This window comes from Suricata suricatta, chromosome 4, assembly GCF_006229205.1.
Source record: "Suricata suricatta isolate VVHF042 chromosome 4, meerkat_22Aug2017_6uvM2_HiC, whole genome shotgun sequence".
Taxonomy (NCBI): domain Eukaryota; kingdom Metazoa; phylum Chordata; class Mammalia; order Carnivora; family Herpestidae; genus Suricata; species Suricata suricatta.
Window position 1 is genome coordinate 157,441,342 of NC_043703.1, and position 21,081 is coordinate 157,462,422.

The 21,081-nt window shown below is 35.6% G+C and overlaps 1 protein-coding gene across 4 annotated transcripts in view; it reads left to right on the forward strand.

The window, feature by feature from the left end:
• Window positions 1–21,081, forward strand: part of ROCK2 (Rho associated coiled-coil containing protein kinase 2) — a 133,776-nt gene that overhangs the window by 70,858 nt on the left and 41,837 nt on the right. For all 4 annotated transcript variants that reach the window (XM_029938291.1, XM_029938290.1, XM_029938292.1 and 1 more), the window contains 4 exons: window positions 693–830; window positions 9,969–10,229; window positions 18,508–18,652; window positions 20,235–20,373. In XM_029938291.1, coding sequence (XP_029794151.1) covers window positions 693–830; window positions 9,969–10,229; window positions 18,508–18,652; window positions 20,235–20,373 — 683 coding nt within the window. The remainder of the gene's footprint in view (window positions 1–692; window positions 831–9,968; window positions 10,230–18,507; window positions 18,653–20,234; window positions 20,374–21,081) is intronic.

Here is a 21,081-nt window from a genome sequence, read left to right on the forward strand (position 1 = left end):
TTTGCTTTGAGAGAGTTTGCTAATTCGATACAAATCAATTAACATCTGGTCTATCTGCCGTGGAAGAGATTTGTCCCCTGATCCCCTGCTCACCACCCATGTTATCATACTGCTTTCATATGTGTTTATTTTCAGCATTCTATAAATGTCCTAACACTCTCAAATAAAAGGAATTATTTTTTAATTTAGTAATTTAATATAGAAGATAGATATAATATGTGGCCCTCATCATAAATTTGATCCTTTGCATATAGGATTCTTTTTATGTAAAATTAAAGTGTATCAAAATTCTCCAAATTTTAAAATACTTTAAAATGAGAAGTGATGTAACTTATTGATACAAAAACCTTTGTAATTGTAACTTGATTAAGCAGTTTTCATTCTGGGCTGAATTTTTTTTTATATCTATAGCGATATTTTCTTTCCTTATATTAAATATTGAGAGGGGATGTTAACATTTCCAACTTGGATTTGTCTGTTCCTTTAGTTCTGTCACTTTTGATTCATGAATTTTAAAGCTTATTTATTAGATGCATACATATTTAGAATGTTTATACCTCACTGGTGAATTATACTCCTGTTATCTGAATTATCCCGTTTTTCTTCTTTGAAAGTCTTTAATAGAATTATAGTATGATCTGTTGTTCACCTTACTCTCATCAAATTGTATTTGTGTTTTAAAAAATCTATAGGTTCGTCATAAGGCATCACAGAAGGTTTATGCTATGAAGCTTCTTAGTAAGTTTGAAATGATAAAAAGATCAGATTCTGCTTTTTACTGGGAAGAAAGAGATATTATGGCCTTTGCCAACAGTCCCTGGGTGGTTCAGGTAAGCATACAAACTTTTCTGTTTATTTCCTTTTTAGTAAGTGCTTATTATTATTCATAAATATGATTTTGTATGTTGAAAGTCCTATATCTCACTCATATAGTAAAAGTGCTGTCATTTTTAAGAAGATTGGATTCAATATGCTTGTTTAATGTTCCTAAATAGTATATCATATACACATGACACGTAATACTTAAGTTGTTGTGGGAAATCAAGTTATTATTTACAGCCTCTTAGGAATTCCTTTATGAAGAATTAGATTGGTTACCAGTATGCCATTATTCCCTGCCTACACTTTCTCCTGATTTACATTATAGGAACAATAATCGCCTGTCTCAGAAAAACCAAAACTTCCTACAATAAAAATTTTGAAAATTCACTTGTAGTCCTTTATATATTACCTATAATGTAAGACAGTATTGTGCTCCCTGATTCAGCCTCTTATTTGACTGTGAAATAAGGAATGTATAATTGTATTTTGCCTCCTTTTCCATTTTATCCCTCTTTAACTTTGCTTCTGTGAAGATGTTTTTATATTAATATCTAATTCTGCAAACGTTTTGAGCAAGTATCATAAGTAAGATTAGGTATGTAGTAATGCATGTTCAGAATGCTTATTACTTAAATGATTTGGGCGTTTGTTACCTTGCTTGTGTAAGACAGTTTGCAGGTAAAAATATTTTGCCACGTGAATGACTGTGTAATTTAAAAGCTCATTACTGTTGCTTTTTAATGATATTGAGCCTCAGTGCTTTCCCTCCACTTAATTTCTTTATTGTAGCTAGTGAATAGAAATTATTACATGTGTAGCTAAAACTAAAATTTTTGTAGCAAATTATATATCATAATTTACTTAAGGAATGATGGTAGTAAATCATTCCACTTTCAGCTTTAAATTGCTTTCATAGTAACACAATCATTGCCATTTCTAGTTCTGATTTTTAATTTTGGTAAGTAGACCCCTATAAAGTGTTCATTGAGATAAAGAGTCAGTGGGTCTGGGGAACCCAGTCAATAGTGAAACATTGTACAGTTGAAAAAGTAACACACTTCTGGCTTTCATTTTGTTTATCTCTGTGATAATGGACTTTCCATGTAACATTATATGTTTGAAACATGTAGTTTTGTGTGAAAACTTGTAAAAATGATTGACTTATTTCTATTTATTGATTTTATTATTCAGTGATTTTTTATCAGTATATTTATAGAGTTTCAGTACATTGATAGGACACTTTGGTATCTCAAAAACCCTGAAACCACTGGCAGTTTCCCCCCAATCTTCCATGACCCCAATGCCTGGCAACCACTATAATCTGCTTTCTAGGCCTGTGATTTGCCTATTTTGGGTATTTCATATAAATGAGATTATACAATACAGGATCTTTTGTGATACCTTCTTTCACTTAACATAATGTTTCTAACGTCATCCATGAATGATACCACATGTATCAGCCCTTCGTTTCTTTTTATGGCTGAATAATCACCTGTTGTGTGCATAGCCCACATTCATTCACTCATCAATTAATGGACACTTTGGTTGTTTTTAGTTTTTGTCCATTGTGAATAGTGCTGTTATGAGCTCTTTCTTATGGATTGTGAACATATGTTCACACATTTCTGTTGGGGAATCTACCTTGCAGTGAAATTAATAGGTCATAGCATATGCCTGTCATCACATGACTGTTCAGTACTTTCTTTAAATTTATTTTTGAGAGACAGAGACAGCGTGAGCAGGGGAGGGCCAGGCAGAGAGGGTGACACAGAATCCGAAGCAGGTTCCAGGCTCTCAGCTGTCAGCACAGAGCCCGACGCGGGGCTCAAACCCATGAACTGCTAGATCGTGACGTGAGCCGAAGTCGGATGCTTAACCGACTGAGCCACCCAGGTGCCCCTACTGTTCAGTGTTTAATTGTATGAAGGTCCCTATACTTTGTTACTACACTTTTGTTGGAAATGGCTTTAAAATTTTTTCTTACATAAATTATCATATACCATAAGTTTTTGACCCATCTGTATTTCTTAGTATATATTCTTAGTGTGATTTGAATTTAATAGAGGAATATTGGCATATTTTAAAAAACTCCTTTGCTGATAGAGAAGACTTTTTTTTTTTTTTAATTTTTAGTGGGTGTTTATTTTTGAGAGAGAAAGAGACAGATCCTGATTGTGGGAGGGGTGGAGAGAGAGACACAGAATCCGAAGCAGGCTCCAGGCTCCAAGCTGTCAGCACAGAGCCCGACACGGGGCTCAAACTCATGAGCCGTGAGATCATGACTTCAGCCCAAGTTGGACACTTGACTGTCTGAGCCATCCAGGAGCCCCGAGAAGACTTTTTTTAAAAAAAAATGTCATCTCTTATACAGTTTACTGTGTTCTTTACCTGTATTTCTAATGTCCATACTTTTATGGTGAACACTTCCTTATTTTTCTTTATAGTTTTATACAGGTAAGTAGGTGTGTACCCTTAAACACTTTACTTTTGGCTTTCTTAAAACTTAAGCTTACGTATCTCTTTTAAGTTTCTCAATTTAGGGTTTCCCTCCTTTTGTCTCATCAGTTTATTTGTTGAAGAAACCCGGATCTTGCTGATTTTGTCTTTGTGTAGTTTAACCTATCCCCGTCTCCTTTGTATTCTTGTCAGTCGGTTAGTGGACACAGAGGGTCAGAATCAGGAGTGCGTTTTGAGAGGCTGGTGGGACAGCTCCGTGCGCAGTGATGTTTCTCTTAGGCCAGTGTCTGGTTTTGCTGTTAGCTTACCAGCGACGTGTGCTTTTAGTGCCTGGGCCCATGGATTTATCAGGGGTTTGGGAATGGTGGTACTCCAGTTTGGTCATTCCTTTTTTAACCCTTCTAGTCATTCTTTTCTTACTGTAGTGACTAGAATAGTTCTATGAAGAAAAATATTCCCCGATTTACTATTTGGTTACCCAGTAGTGTAATTTTTGGATAGAAAATAGTAATTAAATATTTAAATATTTAAATAGTCCATATTTTAATACATGGGTGAATATTTCATTAGAATAGATTCCTGGTGTTGGATTTGCTAGGTCGCATGGTGTGCACATTTGACACTTTGATAGATAGTGTGAAACTACCATGTAAAAAAAGGTTTTTATACGTTTATATTACTCTCATTATCTAATATTTTAATTTCACTACATTTTAAGCCAATACCAGATATTGTAGTTATTTAAAATTTTTATTAGTCACATTCTCAAGAGAAAAAGATGTTACTGTGTTAAATTGCATTTCCTTGGTTAATTATGAGGTTCAGGATATTTCATATGCTTATAAGTAATTTGTATTTCTTCATTGCTTATCCCATTTTTCTACGTCTTGCTTTGCTTTTTAAAAATTGATTTAAAACTGGGTGGCTCAGTTGGTTAAGTGTTAAGCACCCGACTTTGTCTCAGGTCATGATCTCAAGGTTTGTGGGTTTGAGCCCTGTTTCAGACTCTGTGCTGACAGCTCAGAGCCTGGAGCCTGGTTTGGATTCTGTCTACCCCTCTCTCTCTGCCCCTTCCCCACTGGTGCGTGCACTCTCTCTCTCTCTCTCTCTCTCATTTGCTCGCTTGCTCTCTCAAAAATAAAATTTTAAAAACATTAGAAAAATAAAATTGATTTATTAGAATGCTAATAAACCCTGTATAGTAACCCTTTGTTATATATGTTGGAAATATATTCTCTTGGACTGTTACTTGTCTGTTGCTTATTGGATTTTTAGATGTAAATGTAGTCACATCTATGCATTCTGTATTTTGATTTTTGCTGGGGACTACCTTCCTCACCCCCAAATTATAAAAATATTTTTTTAGTTTAACCTTTTATATTTTAATTTTGAGATGAGTGAGAGTCTGTTTCTGAGTCACCAGGAATTTATTTTTTTATATGTGTGAGATTTTGTTTTTCACAAATGGTCGGCTATGCCCAATACCGTTTGTAGAAAAGCCTTTTTTCCCATGAAATAAATGAAATGTCCTTTATATCATAGACTAAATTACCATGTATACATGAATTTCTTTTGACTCTCTTCTGTTACTCTGATTTGTTATTTGTTCCCACACTACAATCACATTGTCTTAATTTCTGTAGTTTTTCATGTATTTTAGTATCTGGTAGGGCAAGTCTTCTCATTGTTTTCTTTTTATAGTATTTTTGTGGCAGTTCTTATCATTTTTTTTCTGTGAAGTTAGAATTAGCCTTTCATTCTGTTAAAAAAAATGAAGTTACAATTTTGTCTTGCATTGCTTTGATTGGTAGATAGTTTTGGTTCTTTGGATTATTTTAGAATATTACGGTCCCCCTTAACATAATAGTATATTTCTTTGTATAGAGTTTAATTTTCAGTAAAACCATATTACTTTTTGTCATCATATATGTTCAGAAGAAACTTATGCATAAGAAAACTAGTTTTTAAATATGTAGACATTATAAAACTGCCAATAAATAGCATTGGTTCAGTCTTTCAGTATAGTGTTGAATTAGTAGAAATTGTTATCCTTATCTTTTTTATTATTTCAAACTTAATGATTAAGTCTGATGTTTGTTGAAGCTTTCTGAATAAGATAGTAAAGGATTTGACCTATCTGTGCTTACCTTACCAAGTACTTTTTAATCAGGAATAATGTTGAAGTATTTAAAATGCTTTCTTCAGCTATTTTTAAGATTTTTTTTGTTTAATCTGTTATTATAGTATACTAATAAGGTTTTTCAAGGTAGTATAAAATTTAAAGAAAATGCCATTTGCTATTTTTTATTCTAAATAGAGTACTGAATCTGATTTACTAATATTTTAAGGAATTAGTCATCTGTATAAGTGACATTTGACCTTTGATTTAATTCAAAGTTTTTTTTTTAATATTCAAAGTTTTTTTTTACTATGGGCTTTTTGGTTGGTTTTCATATCATGGTGAGACTACCCTAATAAATAGTTGAGAAACATACCATTTTTTCCTGACTTTAGTACCGTTTGTATAAAATAGAAACTATTCATTCCATGAGGCTGGATTGAATTTTCTTGCAAATCTTTTTTTTTTTTTTAATGTTCGTTTATTTTTGAGATTGGAGGGAGGGGCAAGAGAGGGAGGGAGACACAGAATCTGAGCTGTCAGCACAGAGCCTGACGTGGAGTTTAAACTCATGAACTGTGAGATCATGACCTGACCTGAAGTCAGACACTTAATGGACTGAGCCACTCAGGCGCTCCTTGCTTGCAAATCTTTTAAGCAAAAATTATCAGTATATTTAATGACAAATATTTTAGCTTTGAAAATTTATTATGATAAATTCCAGGTGTATTCCAAAGTAGAAAGAAAGTATATTGAATCCCCATGTACTGTTCAGTTAGCTTCAAAAGTTTCCAACCATTGCCAATCTTATTTCAGTGACCAGAAATTGTCAATTTTTTTATTTTGTTAAGGGGCAGATAGTGCATATTTTAGGCTTTGTGACCCAATTTGATCAGACAAATTTCAATTTCAGCTCTGAGCTTAGATAACTGTAGTAAAACTTTATCAGTGTTTAGCCATTGAACTGCCGTATGGTAAAGTGAGTCCGGGTATTCAGCTTCTATTTCAGATAGAAACAGATGATGATGGTTATGTCCACAAAGAGCAAATAGCCAACATTAATAGGACTCATTTATTTATTACATGAGCTTCAAATATATTTTCCAGTGAGTACTTACATAAGATCGATCAGTATTACAGATAGTAACTACAGACTTAAATACCATTCATTTTCACAAGCTTTGTAAATTTGTCCAGTGAAGATTTTTTCTGCCTCACATATATTTTTGCCACCGTCTTTTGTTAACACACCTACTAGATTCTACTTCAGTTTGTACTGAATTAGTATTTTATCAACTAATTTGAAAATTTTTTTGCCAGTAGTCGGTCTGTGCAGACTGTTTATAGAGGCCCTTTACTCACTTCAATCTTGGCACTTACTCCTCCAATAAATGGTAATGACTGCATAGTATCAGTGACATCTGTTTAATCATCAAGAGCTGAGAAAAACCACTCAAAATCATTTGCCTTGTTTTTTTAATTGATTACTGATATTACCCTCTGTGTCCTCAACTCTGAGCAACTGTTGTTGAAAGACCTGGTAGTCTTGAGTTGATTTCCTCTAGACACATTTCTTCTGCTGATGCAATCAAACACAACTTAATTAAGTCGCCGTTGGTAAATGGCTTTTCTTGCTTACCTAATAAATAAGCCATCTGGAAGCATTCTTTGGTTTCAGTCTTACATATGTTTAGCAGATTTTAACATTTTTCCATAGCAAGTTTTAATCTTTTAAATTTGAAGTACTAAAAACTACATGAATTCTGAAATACTTTGTGCTCTCCTACCCGATCTGCCCTTTCTTCTGAGAGAGAGTTGCTGTCCTAAAACTTGGGTGTTTTTTCTGTATTCAATCCCTCCTTTTCTTCTTCCCAACTAATCTTTTTTTTCTCCTGTGATTTTGGACTAATTCAAGTTTTTATTTATCTCTTGAGTCGGTTTATATTTTCTGCGACTGTGTCCATCTTTTCATATACTTCTCTTTTTTACATATACTCTATTCAATAGAAATAGAGTACCTTTTCTAGTCTTTACATGGTTTTTTTTTGTTTATTTACAAAATAACACCCTTATTTTGGTTTTCTTTTTAATTATTTTCTGCTTTAAAAAATCCATAGGCTGTTTACTTTAGGTTTATATTGTTCTTTTCCAGTTTTTTTATCTGCCTAATTTTGATTGTCAGTCCTTACTTTCCAATGCAGAGACCTGTGTGACTATTGGATAGTGAAAGGATAAGGAGAAAGACCTATAAATGCATTTGAAGTTATAAATTTCCTTTTGAGTTCTGCTTTAATTTTGTCATACTTAAATATTTTTTTTCTTCATATTTATCTACTTTTGAGAGAAAGAGAGTGCAAGCAGGGGAGGGGCAGAGAGAGAGAGAGACAGACGGACAGATAGAAAGACAAAGAATCCGAAGGAAGCTCCAGGCTCTGAGCTGTCAGCACAGAGCCTGATGTGGGGCTCGAACCCATGAACTGTGAGATCATGACCTGAGCCAAAGTCAGATGTTTAACCAACTGAACCACCCCGGCGCCCCACATCATACTAAAAAAAAAAAAAAGATTTTATTTGTGACATACGCCGAGAAATACATAAAACAAACAGCAGAAGGATTTATCACAAAGCAAACACCCATGTATTTACTACCCAGATCAAAAAATAAACATTGCCAGAATTCCTGAATTTCTCTTGTACCCTTTCTGAATCACTACCTCCATGTATTCCCCCGAAAATAACCACTCTTCTGATTTTATTAATAATCATTTCTTTGCTTTTCCTTGTAGTGTACCACTCAAACAAGCACTCAGGATCTTTAATTTCCTGTTTTTTGAACTTTGTATAAGGGAAATCACTGAATATCTCTTCTTTTGTATCTAACTTTTTTGTTCAACGTTATGTTGGCATAAGTTACCTCGATTGCTACAGTTAATTTCATTGCTGTTTTATTCCATTGTGTGTGTGTGTGTGTGTGTGTGTGTGTGTGTGTGTGTGATAATTTGGTGTATTTCAAAATTTTATTTGTTACTGGTAGTGTAAATATTTTTGTACTTTATTGGGTTTACTCCTAGGAGTAGCATTTTTGGGTTTCTGTAGTCAGGCTTAGTAGGTGGTAATAACTTTATTTTCAGTGTGGTTATGGAAGTTTAGTTTATAAGTTCCCTTTGTCCTTGCCAATACTTGGTACTATCACGTTTAAAAGTTTTGATCATTTTTGTGCATGTGAAGTTGTGTTTCTTTCACAGTTGTTTAAATTTACCTTTCGTTAATGAGATTTCATGCCTTTTCATCCTTGAGTATCTTCTTATACATGCTTAAGTCCCCTCATTTTCCCATTTGTTGTCTGTTTGTTTGAAATAGTTGATTTGTAGGAATTATTTATTTTGAGTATGAGTTACTGCTTTTGTTCTGTTTTTTCCCTATTTGTGGAAACCTTTTCTGTTTGCATTGCTTGCTTCTGGGAGATGAGGTGGGACACGTGAGTGGAATGTGCAGGTAACTTTAACTCTGAATTTGCGATTCCCTTCTCTCTGGGGCGTCAATAGCAACCTAGCTCGGTGTGAGCTCTCTGGTCCCAGTGCCACCGCTCTAGTCTAGGTGCTGGGGGCACTGCCGCGTGCTGCTTATGAGCCGTTGTAGAGACTGGAGAGAGGGAAGGCTCTGTTTTCAGTGCGGCCACAGGGACTCACTCTTTTCCAGTGGTGTGGTGCTTCCTCCCTCTCCTTACATCCGTTGAATGCGGGGTTTCAAAGTTTTCTTCTCTGCGAGGGGTATGTGCATTAACCTGTTTTCAGAAAGCTCTTTTTTAAAAATATGAATTCTTTGGTCATTTAGTTTTTGCCTTTTATCTTCCTCATTCTTACTCTGTTTCTCTTAAAAATATTCCTTTTTTTTCTTTAATGTTTATTTTTGCCAGAGAGACAGAGCTTGAGTAGAGAGAGACACAGAATCCAAATTAGGCTCCAGGCTCTGAGCTGTCAACGCAGAGCCTGGTGTGGGGCTCAAACTACAGATCATGAGACAAGAGCCAAAGTCAGACACTTAACCGACTGAGCCACCAGGTGCTCTCTTCTAAAATATTTTTATTTAAATTGATACTTGTACTCTCTAAGAGGGAAAATGATTCATTTATGCATTTCTTTTCAAGAAGCACAAAGAAGGTAACCATATAAAAAGTTTTGTCTGATACCTGTTTTTCCATCAAAGGTTTCATAAAATTAAACTCTTTTGGTTGTAAAATACTTTGCCTTTTTAAGTAGTAATAATAGTTTTGGGGGGCGCCTGGGTGGCTCAGTCGGTTAAGCGTCCGGTTTCAGCTCAGGTCATGACCTCACGGTTTGTGGGTTTGAGCCCCGCATTGGGCTCTGTGCTGACTGCTCAGAGCCTGGAGCCTGCTTCAGATTCTGTATCTCCCTCTCTGATTCTCCCCTGCTCGAGCTGCCTCTCTCTGTCTCTCAAAAATAAATAAAAAACATTTAAAAAAAAAATAGTTTTGGGTTTTGTTCCATTTAAGCTTTTGGTTTTCTTTTTTTTAAAGAAAACTTTTTTTTCTTCCCATTTTGTTTTCCAGCTCTTTTGTGCTTTTCAAGATGATAAGTATCTGTACATGGTAATGGAGTACATGCCTGGTGGAGACCTTGTCAACCTTATGAGTAACTATGATGTCCCTGAAAAGTGGGCCAAGTTCTATACCGCTGAGGTGGTGCTTGCTCTGGACGCCATACACTCCATGGGCCTCATTCACCGAGACGTGAAGCCCGATAACATGCTCTTGGATAAACACGGGCATGTGAAGTTGGCAGACTTTGGCACGTGTATGAAGATGGATGAAGTAAGTCATAAGTAAAATGTGCTACTTTTTAAAAACAAAAAGAAACTTCAAATCTTGACTTTATTGTTTTGAACACAGATAAATCAGTTTTGCTAACTGTGTAGTAACTAAAACAAAATAAAACTTTTTAAAATTGATCATCTACTTACAGAGTGCTTTATTTATAATTATATAGTATTAGAGTTGATGAATATAAGAGAAATAAGAATGCAGATAACTTTAGGTATCTTCCTCATAGAATGTTGATAGGTAGTTGCTACCAATCAAAACCAGTTCATGTGTAAAATGATCCAGGTTCAGAAATAGTACACAAAATATAAATTAAGGTACATGGTATTTCCATCACATATTATTTCTGTATTTTTCCTTTTTAAAAAAACCACAAAGCTAAGGTAAGAAGTTTATGATACCATCACCTGCCAACCCTGTCAACATCAGCCACATTGAATAAGTTTGGGGACGTCATCTGTTGTGTCCTTTACCTGGTTAACAATTCACATTTTGATCAACAGATTCAGTAATGTTAACATCGTAGCTAATTATGTTGATTTATTTTTGTTGTAAAGTTTATATCTTAAAAGATAAGAATCTTTTTCTCTGTAGGTATTCTGTATAGTTCCTATTTTGTTTTGTTTTTCAATTTCCCTGTTGATCTTAGGGGGCGACTTACATGTATCAGACTTTTCAAATGTTAATGTAAGTTGACAGCAGACTAGGTATCATCTTTTGTATGGTTTTTACAACCTTCCAGTATGCTTATGTAGCTATTCATACTTCTTAACCAGAATATCTTATAAAGATATTTATTTTGGAGTAAGCAGCTTTTCTTTTCTCTTCACCTCTTATTCATGCCACCCGTGTGACATTTATAGATCATACTGCCTCCATCAGTACCTGTACTGTTCCAAGCTCAGCTCAGATTTTACCTTGTTTAGAAAGTTCTTCCTCGTAATCCTAACCTGACTCGTCACTTTCCTTTTTTTTCAATAATTTTTTTAAATGTTTATTTATTTTGGGGGGGGTGCAGAGAGAGAGAGGGAGAGGGAGAGGGAGGGAGGGAGACAAATCTGAAGGCTCTAGGCTCTGAGCTGTCAGCACAAAACCCAACGCGGGGCTCAAGCTCATGAACTGTGAGATCATGACCTGAGCCAAGGTCAGATGCTTTAGTGACTGAGCCACCCAGGCGCCCCTGATCACTTTTCTAATGTTCTGATGTATTTAGAATTTGTGCTGTAGTTCATAGGCTATTTTCACGTAGCTAGGTTTCTATGTCCTATCTACTCAGCGAATACTTAACATTCCTTTCTTCTTTGGTCTTCATAGATTTTGTCATTGTGTCCATGTTCTGCATACATTAGTCAGTGTTTACTAGATGAAGCATTTGTCCCCAAAGCTCCCTCTTGTGGTGTGAAGTAGTTAATAGTAAATAGTATGAAATGGTTAATAGTAAAAATTATCTTCAGTGAAAATATAAAATAATTTTCTAATAGAATGCTAAACATTTTTATGTCTGTTGTACAAAGTGAGTGATGTTTATGTGTTGCACTTCCATGAGTGTATTCTGATATTAATTAAACCAAAAACTTTTGGGAGGGTGTAGAGAAATAAGTCACATCACATGTTTTTAGGGCAGTAAAGATGGTTAAGGAAAGAAGGGTGTATATATAGAGAGAGTGTGAGAAACAGAACAGAATATGATATTTATAGAATTTTACAAGCATGTAAATGAATACTAAATTTAGCAACTTAAATATCTTAAATTGTCTCTATAAGGCAAAATAAAATGTGGTTTATATAATTCTATGTACTGTTTTTTAATTCAGGCACATATAGCTGAGCTAATTATCCTCCTTGGTTCATCACTTATTGTTAGTAATCAACAGAAAGGCCTCATTGTGTTTTTATTTTACGATGTTTTCCCCCCCTCCTGCTTCAGTCTTATTCTCTCTTTCCCTAATAAACAACCGATGTCATGTGTTTACTGTAAGTTCTTGCACACTATTAGTATGGTGTACATATGTGTAAATAGTACAGTGGTATGGATGTAATTTTTTTTTTACTTTTTTCACTCAACACTGTTTTATTTCTTTTCTAATATATGTAAATTAGCTCATTGCTTCTTAGTATTCCATAGTATCTATCTATTAATTTTACTTATTCACCCTTATGGTGGGTTCCTGAGCCACATCCATCTCCCTGTCACCAACAGTGCTCTGCTGAACTGAGTTAAACTTAGACGTTGAACATGTTTCGGTATGTCTCATGTGTATGCTGACAGGGGTTTCCGCTAAGGAAATAACCTAGAGGCGGGACCGCTGACTTGGAGGGCGCCTGCCCCCCGCAGAGGCTCTGGTGGGTCCAGCCTCTTGCTAGCGGTGCGCTAGAGATCCTGGCTCTCGTGTCGCCCCTCAACTTTCCAATCATTCACTCCCTAAGTCTTACCAGTTCCGTGGGTGTGAGGTAGTAGTTTTAAAAAAAATTGTATTTCTTAACTAATGATGTCAAACTTTTCTTCACATAATTGCCATTTAGCTCGTGAATTACTTGTGTGCCTGTCTTTTGACCCTTTTAAAATCACTTGTTGATGTGCAAGAATCCCTTATATAACCTTGAGAGTGATTCCAGATATTGCTGTTATCATCTTCCAGTTAGCTACCCATTTGTGTCTTTTGAACAGAAATTCTTAATTTTGATGTAGAGAAAAATGTGTTTTTTGATTATTGAAATGTAAAAATGTTGTTTGTTTTATCCCAAACTTCCATGCCTCAAGTAATAATAATGATGAGAACAACTATGTATGTTGAGAAACAGAGTTTTTTAATTAAAAACTATAGTGCATAGAGTTTATAATCTTGTTAATGTTAACTGTTAATGTAAATAATGCTGTCGCACATTTCAGGTTCATCACTTTATCTGCCTCTATTTGATTATCGTTATGGTCTCAAAGCTGTTAGAGGTGCTCCTGGCTTCATTCTCTCTTAACTGCACATCTGTGGATGGGACCAGCACCCTGGGGTGCGGGGTCAGGTCTGGCCTGTGGCCTGTTTTGTACAGCTCTGGTCCTAGCAGTGGTTTGTCCATTTTTAAAAGATTGTTTAAAAAAGAAAAGTTTGCCAACCCATTACTACAATAGAGACTGAGCTTCTCAAATTATTTTTTAGCTCTTCTGGCATCATATGAAACAATATGACATGGCTAGATGCAAAAATAAAATACAATTAAAAATTATACAAGGACTAAAATTTGTTACCATCACAATTCATTAAGAGTAATGGTATATCTCATTAAGTTCTCTCATTAATAAATTGTGGTTTACACAGTTTTGTTGATGCTATTAATCTTTGTCTCTCTAGAAAAAAATATGTAGACGTGAATGAATGTCCCAGTATAGTGTATTTATACCTAGGTGTGTCTCTCTGATAGCCAAGAAGTACTGCTGTTGAATATTACTTGCTCTATTAGGTAAATTGAGTTTCCTCTTTGCTTATCATTATGCATTTCATAGCCACCTTTACCAGCTTTTAAGGCACATTTTACATTAGTATTTTAAATTACTTAAAAATACTGTAAAATTATATCCCTTAATATTCTGGTATATACTATTTGATTAAATTGGGGCTATACTTCTTTAAAAGCTAATTGGTAAATTGTTAGTGTTCTTAGCCCTTCTAAAAATGACATCAGTTTTTAAAAATGGAGGTGTTTCTACTCGGGTTTCTGAGAAAAAACTATTTTCTACAAAATTATACATTAGAAAGAACAGGTTTTTGGAGGCAGTAGGGACAGACCATTCAAAAGCTATGCAGCTTTGTCATCAGAGCCCTCATTGAAGTAATAATTGGAACCCCGGGAGAGAAGTGAAGTAACAGGCAGCTTTTTGTGCCTTGGGCACTGTGTAGTGCCAGCGGAGGTGGGCTTCTGAACCCGCCGGGCTGTGTTCTAGATGCAGCACAGGAGGAAGCAGGACTTCCCCAGCCCAGAAGGTCGAAGGCAGGGCCGTGCCTGCTTGAGAAGGGAGCTCCTGGTGCAAATACTTAGGCCTAATTATTAGAATGACTGAATAGGCTCCTGCCTACGTAGCAGTCAGGCTGAGGCTCTTAAGGTGTCTGATAATGAAGAACTCCATTTACAGTTTTTTCCCACTTTCACAGGTAGCATTTATTATTTTTTTAGGTCTATTAATTTTTTTTAGACAAAGAGCATATGAGTGGGGAAGGGACTGGGAGAGAGAGGGAGATAGAGAATCCCAAGCAGGCTCCCTGCTGTCAGCCCAGAGCCTGACATGGGGCTCGAACTCAAGAAACATGAGATCATGACCTGAGCTGAAACCAAGAGCAGATACTCAATCAACTGACCCACCCAGGTGCCCCATTAGAGGGAAGGTTTAGAATAGTTTCTTGAACCAACCTCATGATTTGTGATTGACCTGTTTTGTGTTTTCAGTAATTCAAAAATCCATTTATGATATTTTTTCCATTATAAAACACTAGATATTTCAGCAAATAAACATTTAATCTGGTCCATTTAAAGCAAGTATTCATGAGGAAGTTTTTGAAAATACACGCTTGTTTATGTTCCTCTCCTGCTTAAAACCCTTGTCCAGATTTCTGTCATCTACTCAGTAAAGTTCAAACTCCTTAGCTTGTCATATGAAGCTTCTTATAATGATGATCTCTTTTGCTTTTCACCCTTGTTCCTTTGTCCTTACGTTCAGGGGTCTTTTTTTTTTTATGCTATGAAATCAATAATTTCATGATTTGTGGCCTTCATTCCTGATGTTGAATATGGTTTACTTGGTAGATTCTACTCATACCTTGAAACTCACTCTAAAGTTTGCTTATCTTGCAAAAGCTCCCTAGGGTGTCTCCTTTTGACATGCCTCCTTTTTGGAGCATTTTCTTAGTTTTTGGCACTATAAGTTGAAGACTTGTCTTGTATTTTCTCTGTCTCAGCTCTGGAATCAGCCGCTTCTCTAAGAAGCTCAGATTTCTTTCATTCAAGAATGGCATTTAGGGGGGCGTGTGGGTGGCTCATTCGATTGATTGAGAGTCTGACTCTGGGTTTCGGCTGCGGACATGATCTTGCAGTTTGTGGGATTGAGCCCCATATCGGGCTCTGTGCTGGCAGTGTGAACCCTGCTCGCGATTCTCTCTCCCTCTCACCCCTCCTCTACCCCGTGTTCTCTCTCAAAATAAATAGATAAAACTTAACAACAGCAACAACAAGAATGGTATTTAGAAATCAGTATTTGGGTGCTCGATGTGCTTATTGCCCCTGGAGTGTCCTTATTTCTAGGCCTTGTCAGCAGACACATGTATACCAAATAGATGATACGTGCTAATCCAGAGGCACACACACTCATATTAATTCTGTACTTCTCAGTCTGTATCTGTAGACTACTACACGTTCTGAGTTCATACTGATACTCCTGATCTCTGTCCTACACCACAGGGTTCATTTTAAGCTTCCTCCTTTTATTTTTGGTAATTGCTTTTTAAGTCCATGAGAAACCTGGCTCATTATCTACAGTGTATTTACCTACTTGTTCCGGTCTAGGGTACACTTAAAATGATTTCAGAATTGCCAGTTCCTACCTCTGTGACAAACAGATTTATTAATTAGAATGTATTATTTTTTTGTGCAGTTCCTTTTGTGTTTAACCTTATAGTATATATGTGTTAGAGATACTGTTTTTCAAATTTACTTAGGTCAGTTCTTTTCATCCTTACCCCATTTGATGTGATGATGTTACTAATTTATAAAACAGGTTCATTTCTTAATATTTATATTCCGTTTAGTGTACCTCCCTCACACACATCCTGGTTGATCTTGTTTATTTATCGTTTTTAAGATTGTGAAACATTTCCCTGGTTTTAAGAGTTAAAACTGTACAAATTGCATGCTCAGAGAAGGAGCCCTCCCTCCTTACCGCAGCTGCCCCGTTTCCGTACTTCCTTCTTTCCCCCTGTCCCCACCTACCACCCCGTAGGTAAACCAGGTCTTTAGTTTCTGGCTTCTCCCTCCTTTGTGTACTTCTTTAGACTATGATAGTATATGAATACTTCTGTATTCATATAATATGAGAACTTCTCCACAAGATAATTTTAAAATATCTTTTCCAAATCTTTTTTTCAAAACAATTTTAACCTCCAGAATGCTGATCAAAAGTGATGTTGGAATATTTATTTCCCCAAAAGCAGAGTGCTATTAACTGAGTTCTTTAGTCCTGCCAAAGTATTTATTCTGCAAGTGATTATTAAAACTGATCTCCATCTTACCTTTCCTATCTTCCTCATTGTGGAGCTTTACTGTTAGCTGATTTGGACTTGACTGCATTTCTTGAATATGCCTTATATGAAGTCCTTCTTGTTTCTTTATTTTTGCTCTTTTTTCTGCCTACGCTGTCATGCCGTGGTCTCCTTTACAGCCTGGCTTTATGCCAGTTACTTTTGTGTCTTACCCTTTCCTCTCCTTCCTCTAAACCTTTGAATGCTACATAATTATTTTTTAAGTCTAATTTCTGGGGCACCCGAGTGGTTCCATTGGGTGACCAACTTTTGGTTTTGGCTCAGGTCATGATCTCATGGTTCTGTTGGGGTCAGGCTTGGCCAGGGCTCCATGCTGACAGCGCAGCACAGAGGGGCTTCTCTCTCTCTCTCTCTCTCTGCCCCTACCCCGCTTGCCTTCGCTCTTGCTCTCGTGCTCGCTATAAATAAACAAATAAATAAAATAAACATGTTACTCTAACAAGTCTCTTAACGTTTCCTATAATAGAAGTATAGGATAGTCCATGTTCAAAATTAATTTTATGCTCTACATTTTGAAGTCATGTACTGATGTTTTTCATCTTTTATCCTGAGTACTGATCCATACAAATTATCACCCTCATAATTTGCCCAATTATTTTCAGGACTTTTATTTATATTCAAACTAAAATGACTTCTATGCTCTATTTGCTATATTCTTGGGAAAGTAAAATCATTGAGTTATTGTTTCTAATTTGAGGAATGAAAAGATTGTTTTTGAAATTAATTTCCCATGATTAACATTTTTTGCAATTGTAATATAAATGCAATTTATATTACATTTATAGAAATCATATTTATAAAATACATGGAACTTCCTTTTCCCAAAGTGGTGATAATACTTCGTACTGGGGAAATTTATTTAGCTTCCTTATGAGTAGTGTGGGTGACATACTCTTTACTGCGCAGGTAAAGGAAATGGAGGGCATTTAAATCCATCTATAAAATCTTAGCAAGTTTGGACAGAGCTAGAGGTGAAAGAGTACTATTTAGTGTTACACTGTTATAGTGATTTAATTTTATAGCCCACACACATACACAAACATGTATATTTTCAGTGGCTCTTGCCCTTGTCAAAAAGACATCAGATAGGGAATATCTTATACACCAAAACTAAACACAGATAATGGTGCTTTTATCATTTTGTCAAATACTTTCATGCCACAGTATTTCTTCTTTTTTTTTTTAATTTTTTTTTATAGTTTAATTATTTTTGAGACAGAGAGAGACAGAGCACAATGGGGGAGGGTCAGAAAGGGAGGGAGACAGAATCTGAAGCAGGCTCCAGGCTCTGAGCTGTCAGCACAGAGCCTAACGCAGGGCTCGATCCCACGAACCGCGAGATCATGACCTGAGCCGATGCCGGACGCTTAACCGACTGAGCCACCCAGGTGCCTCCACAGTATTTCTAAATATGTAGCTTGGTGATATAGCTTTCAAACTGTTAAGATCTTTTAATTTAAACATTAGATCTATTCCCCCATTTTTTTTTCTTGATAATAAAAAGTGATTTTAACCAGCCTCCACACTAGGCTCATTGTAATCTTAAGCACTGCCATTTCTTTTGAAAAGACCAAAGCTTCCTAATTCTTTTCCGCAAGCCAGTGCCTTAAGACATTTTTGTACTTCCCTGTAACCTCCCTCCTAACTAGTTACTAGTGTAGGAAAAAGAAACAAAGGATGTTGATTTTCATGGAATTCCCATGGAGTTTACTAATACTTTTTACTTGTTTCATGGATGAAGCCTCCTGTACTTTGAGAGTTTCAGTTATCCTTGATTTCCCCTAATCCTGGAACTTCTAAGCACTTCATAATACATTTAACTCCTGTCCTCCCACTGCTATGTCAGCAATGAAGTTTTATTGGAAGCAATTTGTAGCCACTATGTATATAGTAATAATTGAAATAGTTGCATGTATGTGTGTTATGTTTTTACATACAACTGTTTATCTTTATCTCTGCTCTTTACCCAGACAGGCATGGTGCATTGTGATACAGCAGTTGGAACACCTGATTATATTTCCCCTGAGGTTCTCAAATCACAAGGGGGTGATGGTTACTATGGGCGAGAATGTGATTGGTGGTCTGTGGGTGTTTTCCTCTTTGAGATGCTGGTGGGTAAGTAAATATCTTAACTTGTTCTTTTTTTTTTTTTAAAAACCCATCTCATACCACTTTAGTTTTAAGTCAAGAGTTTGAGAATATAAGGAGATTATGTATGCCACGGAAGACGTGGAATTTTTAAAAACATGGAATTGCATCAGATATGACAGGTTATTGGAAAATTAGAACGAGCCCTTGTGCTGGCACAGTGATGTACTGGATTATAGAAGGAATTGCTAGTGTACTGGTAGGAAGTAGTCCTTCAGTAAACCTTTTTGTATGAAGGCAGTGTTAGAGCAAGAATCAAGTTTACGGCTGCAGTGGGCTTCTAGTCCAAGATTTTCTTGATCAGTAGTATTTTTATGAATGTTTTAAGTATAAAGTGGTTAATATTTGTTTCAATAATAATAGAGAATTAAAAGTACTCTTTACTTTGTTTATGTAATTATGTTACATAATTGATTTTTGTCAACTGTGTTTCTTCTGTTTATTACTTGTATTTATCTAGGGTTAGTAAACCTAGTAAAATAAATCATAAACAGTTATTGACCAATTTGTCTGTCAAGATAAAAATATTTTATAATAATTCATTTTCAGAAAGCTGAGGCATATTTAATAATTTCTTTTACTTTGACCAAATCAAAAATGAAAGGCTCATGTATTTCAAAACTTTTGTTTACATCATAGATTTCATTCTTAAAATTACTGATTCCAAAGTAGTAGGGTCACAAAAACACCTGGTTTGAGGATGAGAGCAGATATAGTTAAATCTACTTTCTGAGCAAGGTGATAGGGCTGATAACATTATATGAAATAACTTCAGAGTTGAAATATATTTTTAGAAATTGAAGAATTTATTTTCTAGAGGATGACCCTAAAAAAATTGATGGTGGAAAATCTGTAGAATCTATGAGATAGTTGAATATGATTATTACTAAAAAAAAAAAAGAGAGAGAATATTTTGTTAAGTCTTATTTAAATAATAATCAACCATGAAACATTTTTGTGGCATAAATTGCCTTCTCTTGGTGACCGTCTTGTGTGTGTAGTGTTGGTCTTACTGTGGTTAAACTCATGTCATTTTATGACCTACATTGTTTTGGGCCTTTGTTTTTGTAGTGCATCCCTTTTTACACAGAGCTGGTTCCCTGGTATCTGTCCATTCTCCCCACCTCTGGCCCAAACTGATGCTACATTAGGTGTATTTTGTAATCTTTTGAAAGTAGAGTATAATCTATGATTTGCCTGAAATCGAGGGATTTAGAAAAATAATGTCCTTTGGAGGAAGTCCCATGACTCCTTTGAAGGGACATTTAAATTTCTGCTGTTGTTTTTAACTCTTGAGAGTTGAATTTCATGAATTTGGATGACACTGATGTACAGTATTCTGTGTCAACTCTGGGGCTGCTACTCAGGTTAGTGAGGACTGGACTTCACTTAAAGGACTTTATGCAGTGAAAAATGGCCTTAGAAAAGTCTTGAATTCATTTGTTCTTCCATGCGCATGACAGATTTAAAGTTAACATATTTAAATAATAGATGAAAAGTGTTTGATTTGCATTCTCTGTTACAATCCACGTCTTTCTTGGAATTTTAGGAGATACTCCATTTTATGCAGATTCACTTGTAGGAACATATAGCAAAATCATGGATCATAAAAACTCACTATGTTTCCCTGAAGATGCAGAAATTTCTAAACATGCGAAGAATCTCATCTGTGCCTTCTTAACAGATAGGTAATATACATTGAATTTCTTCGTAGAGAGCCCTTAACCTTTAAATTTGTAGAAATGAAAGCATAGCTAAGTCTTACTTACGTATGAAATCTCTTTCTCCTTATCTGAATTGCATTTAATTCTGGGTGAGGCTTTTTCTTCCTGCTAGGCCTGGTGTTGGGTTACTGTTGTTATTATGTGTACACAACCCCATTGTAATCTAACTCTGACCTTAACCTTCATGACTAACAAGAGAAAAATAGAACTTGGTAGGATAATGCATTTGAAAGAAATAAAACTTCTATGATTCACACTACTTTTATCCTTAAAAGTAGTTAAGCCATATGACTCTTACTGTATATCTTTTGAGAGAAGAGAATTTTGTCCAGATACATACTTGACTGGTTATAATCTCAAAAGCTGTTTGTGTTTGACTTGGGAGTGCCCACTTCCCAGCACTTTTCTATTTGCATTTGAGTATGAGTAAGTATGCCGGGGAAATTTGATATTTCTTAAAACAAAATGGGTGAACAGTGTTAACGAAAACCTGCCTCAAAAGGAGAAGATAGAAAACCCTTCGGAGTTTCTTCCTTGGCCCTTCTATTTAATTCTTTTAGATTTGTCATACCGATTGTTAGCCAGTTGCTCTTATAAGGAGTCCTCATGTGTTCATATCTTTGCATATATTCTGGAGGATAAAATCTTAAAGGTGAAATTCTAGGATCCACA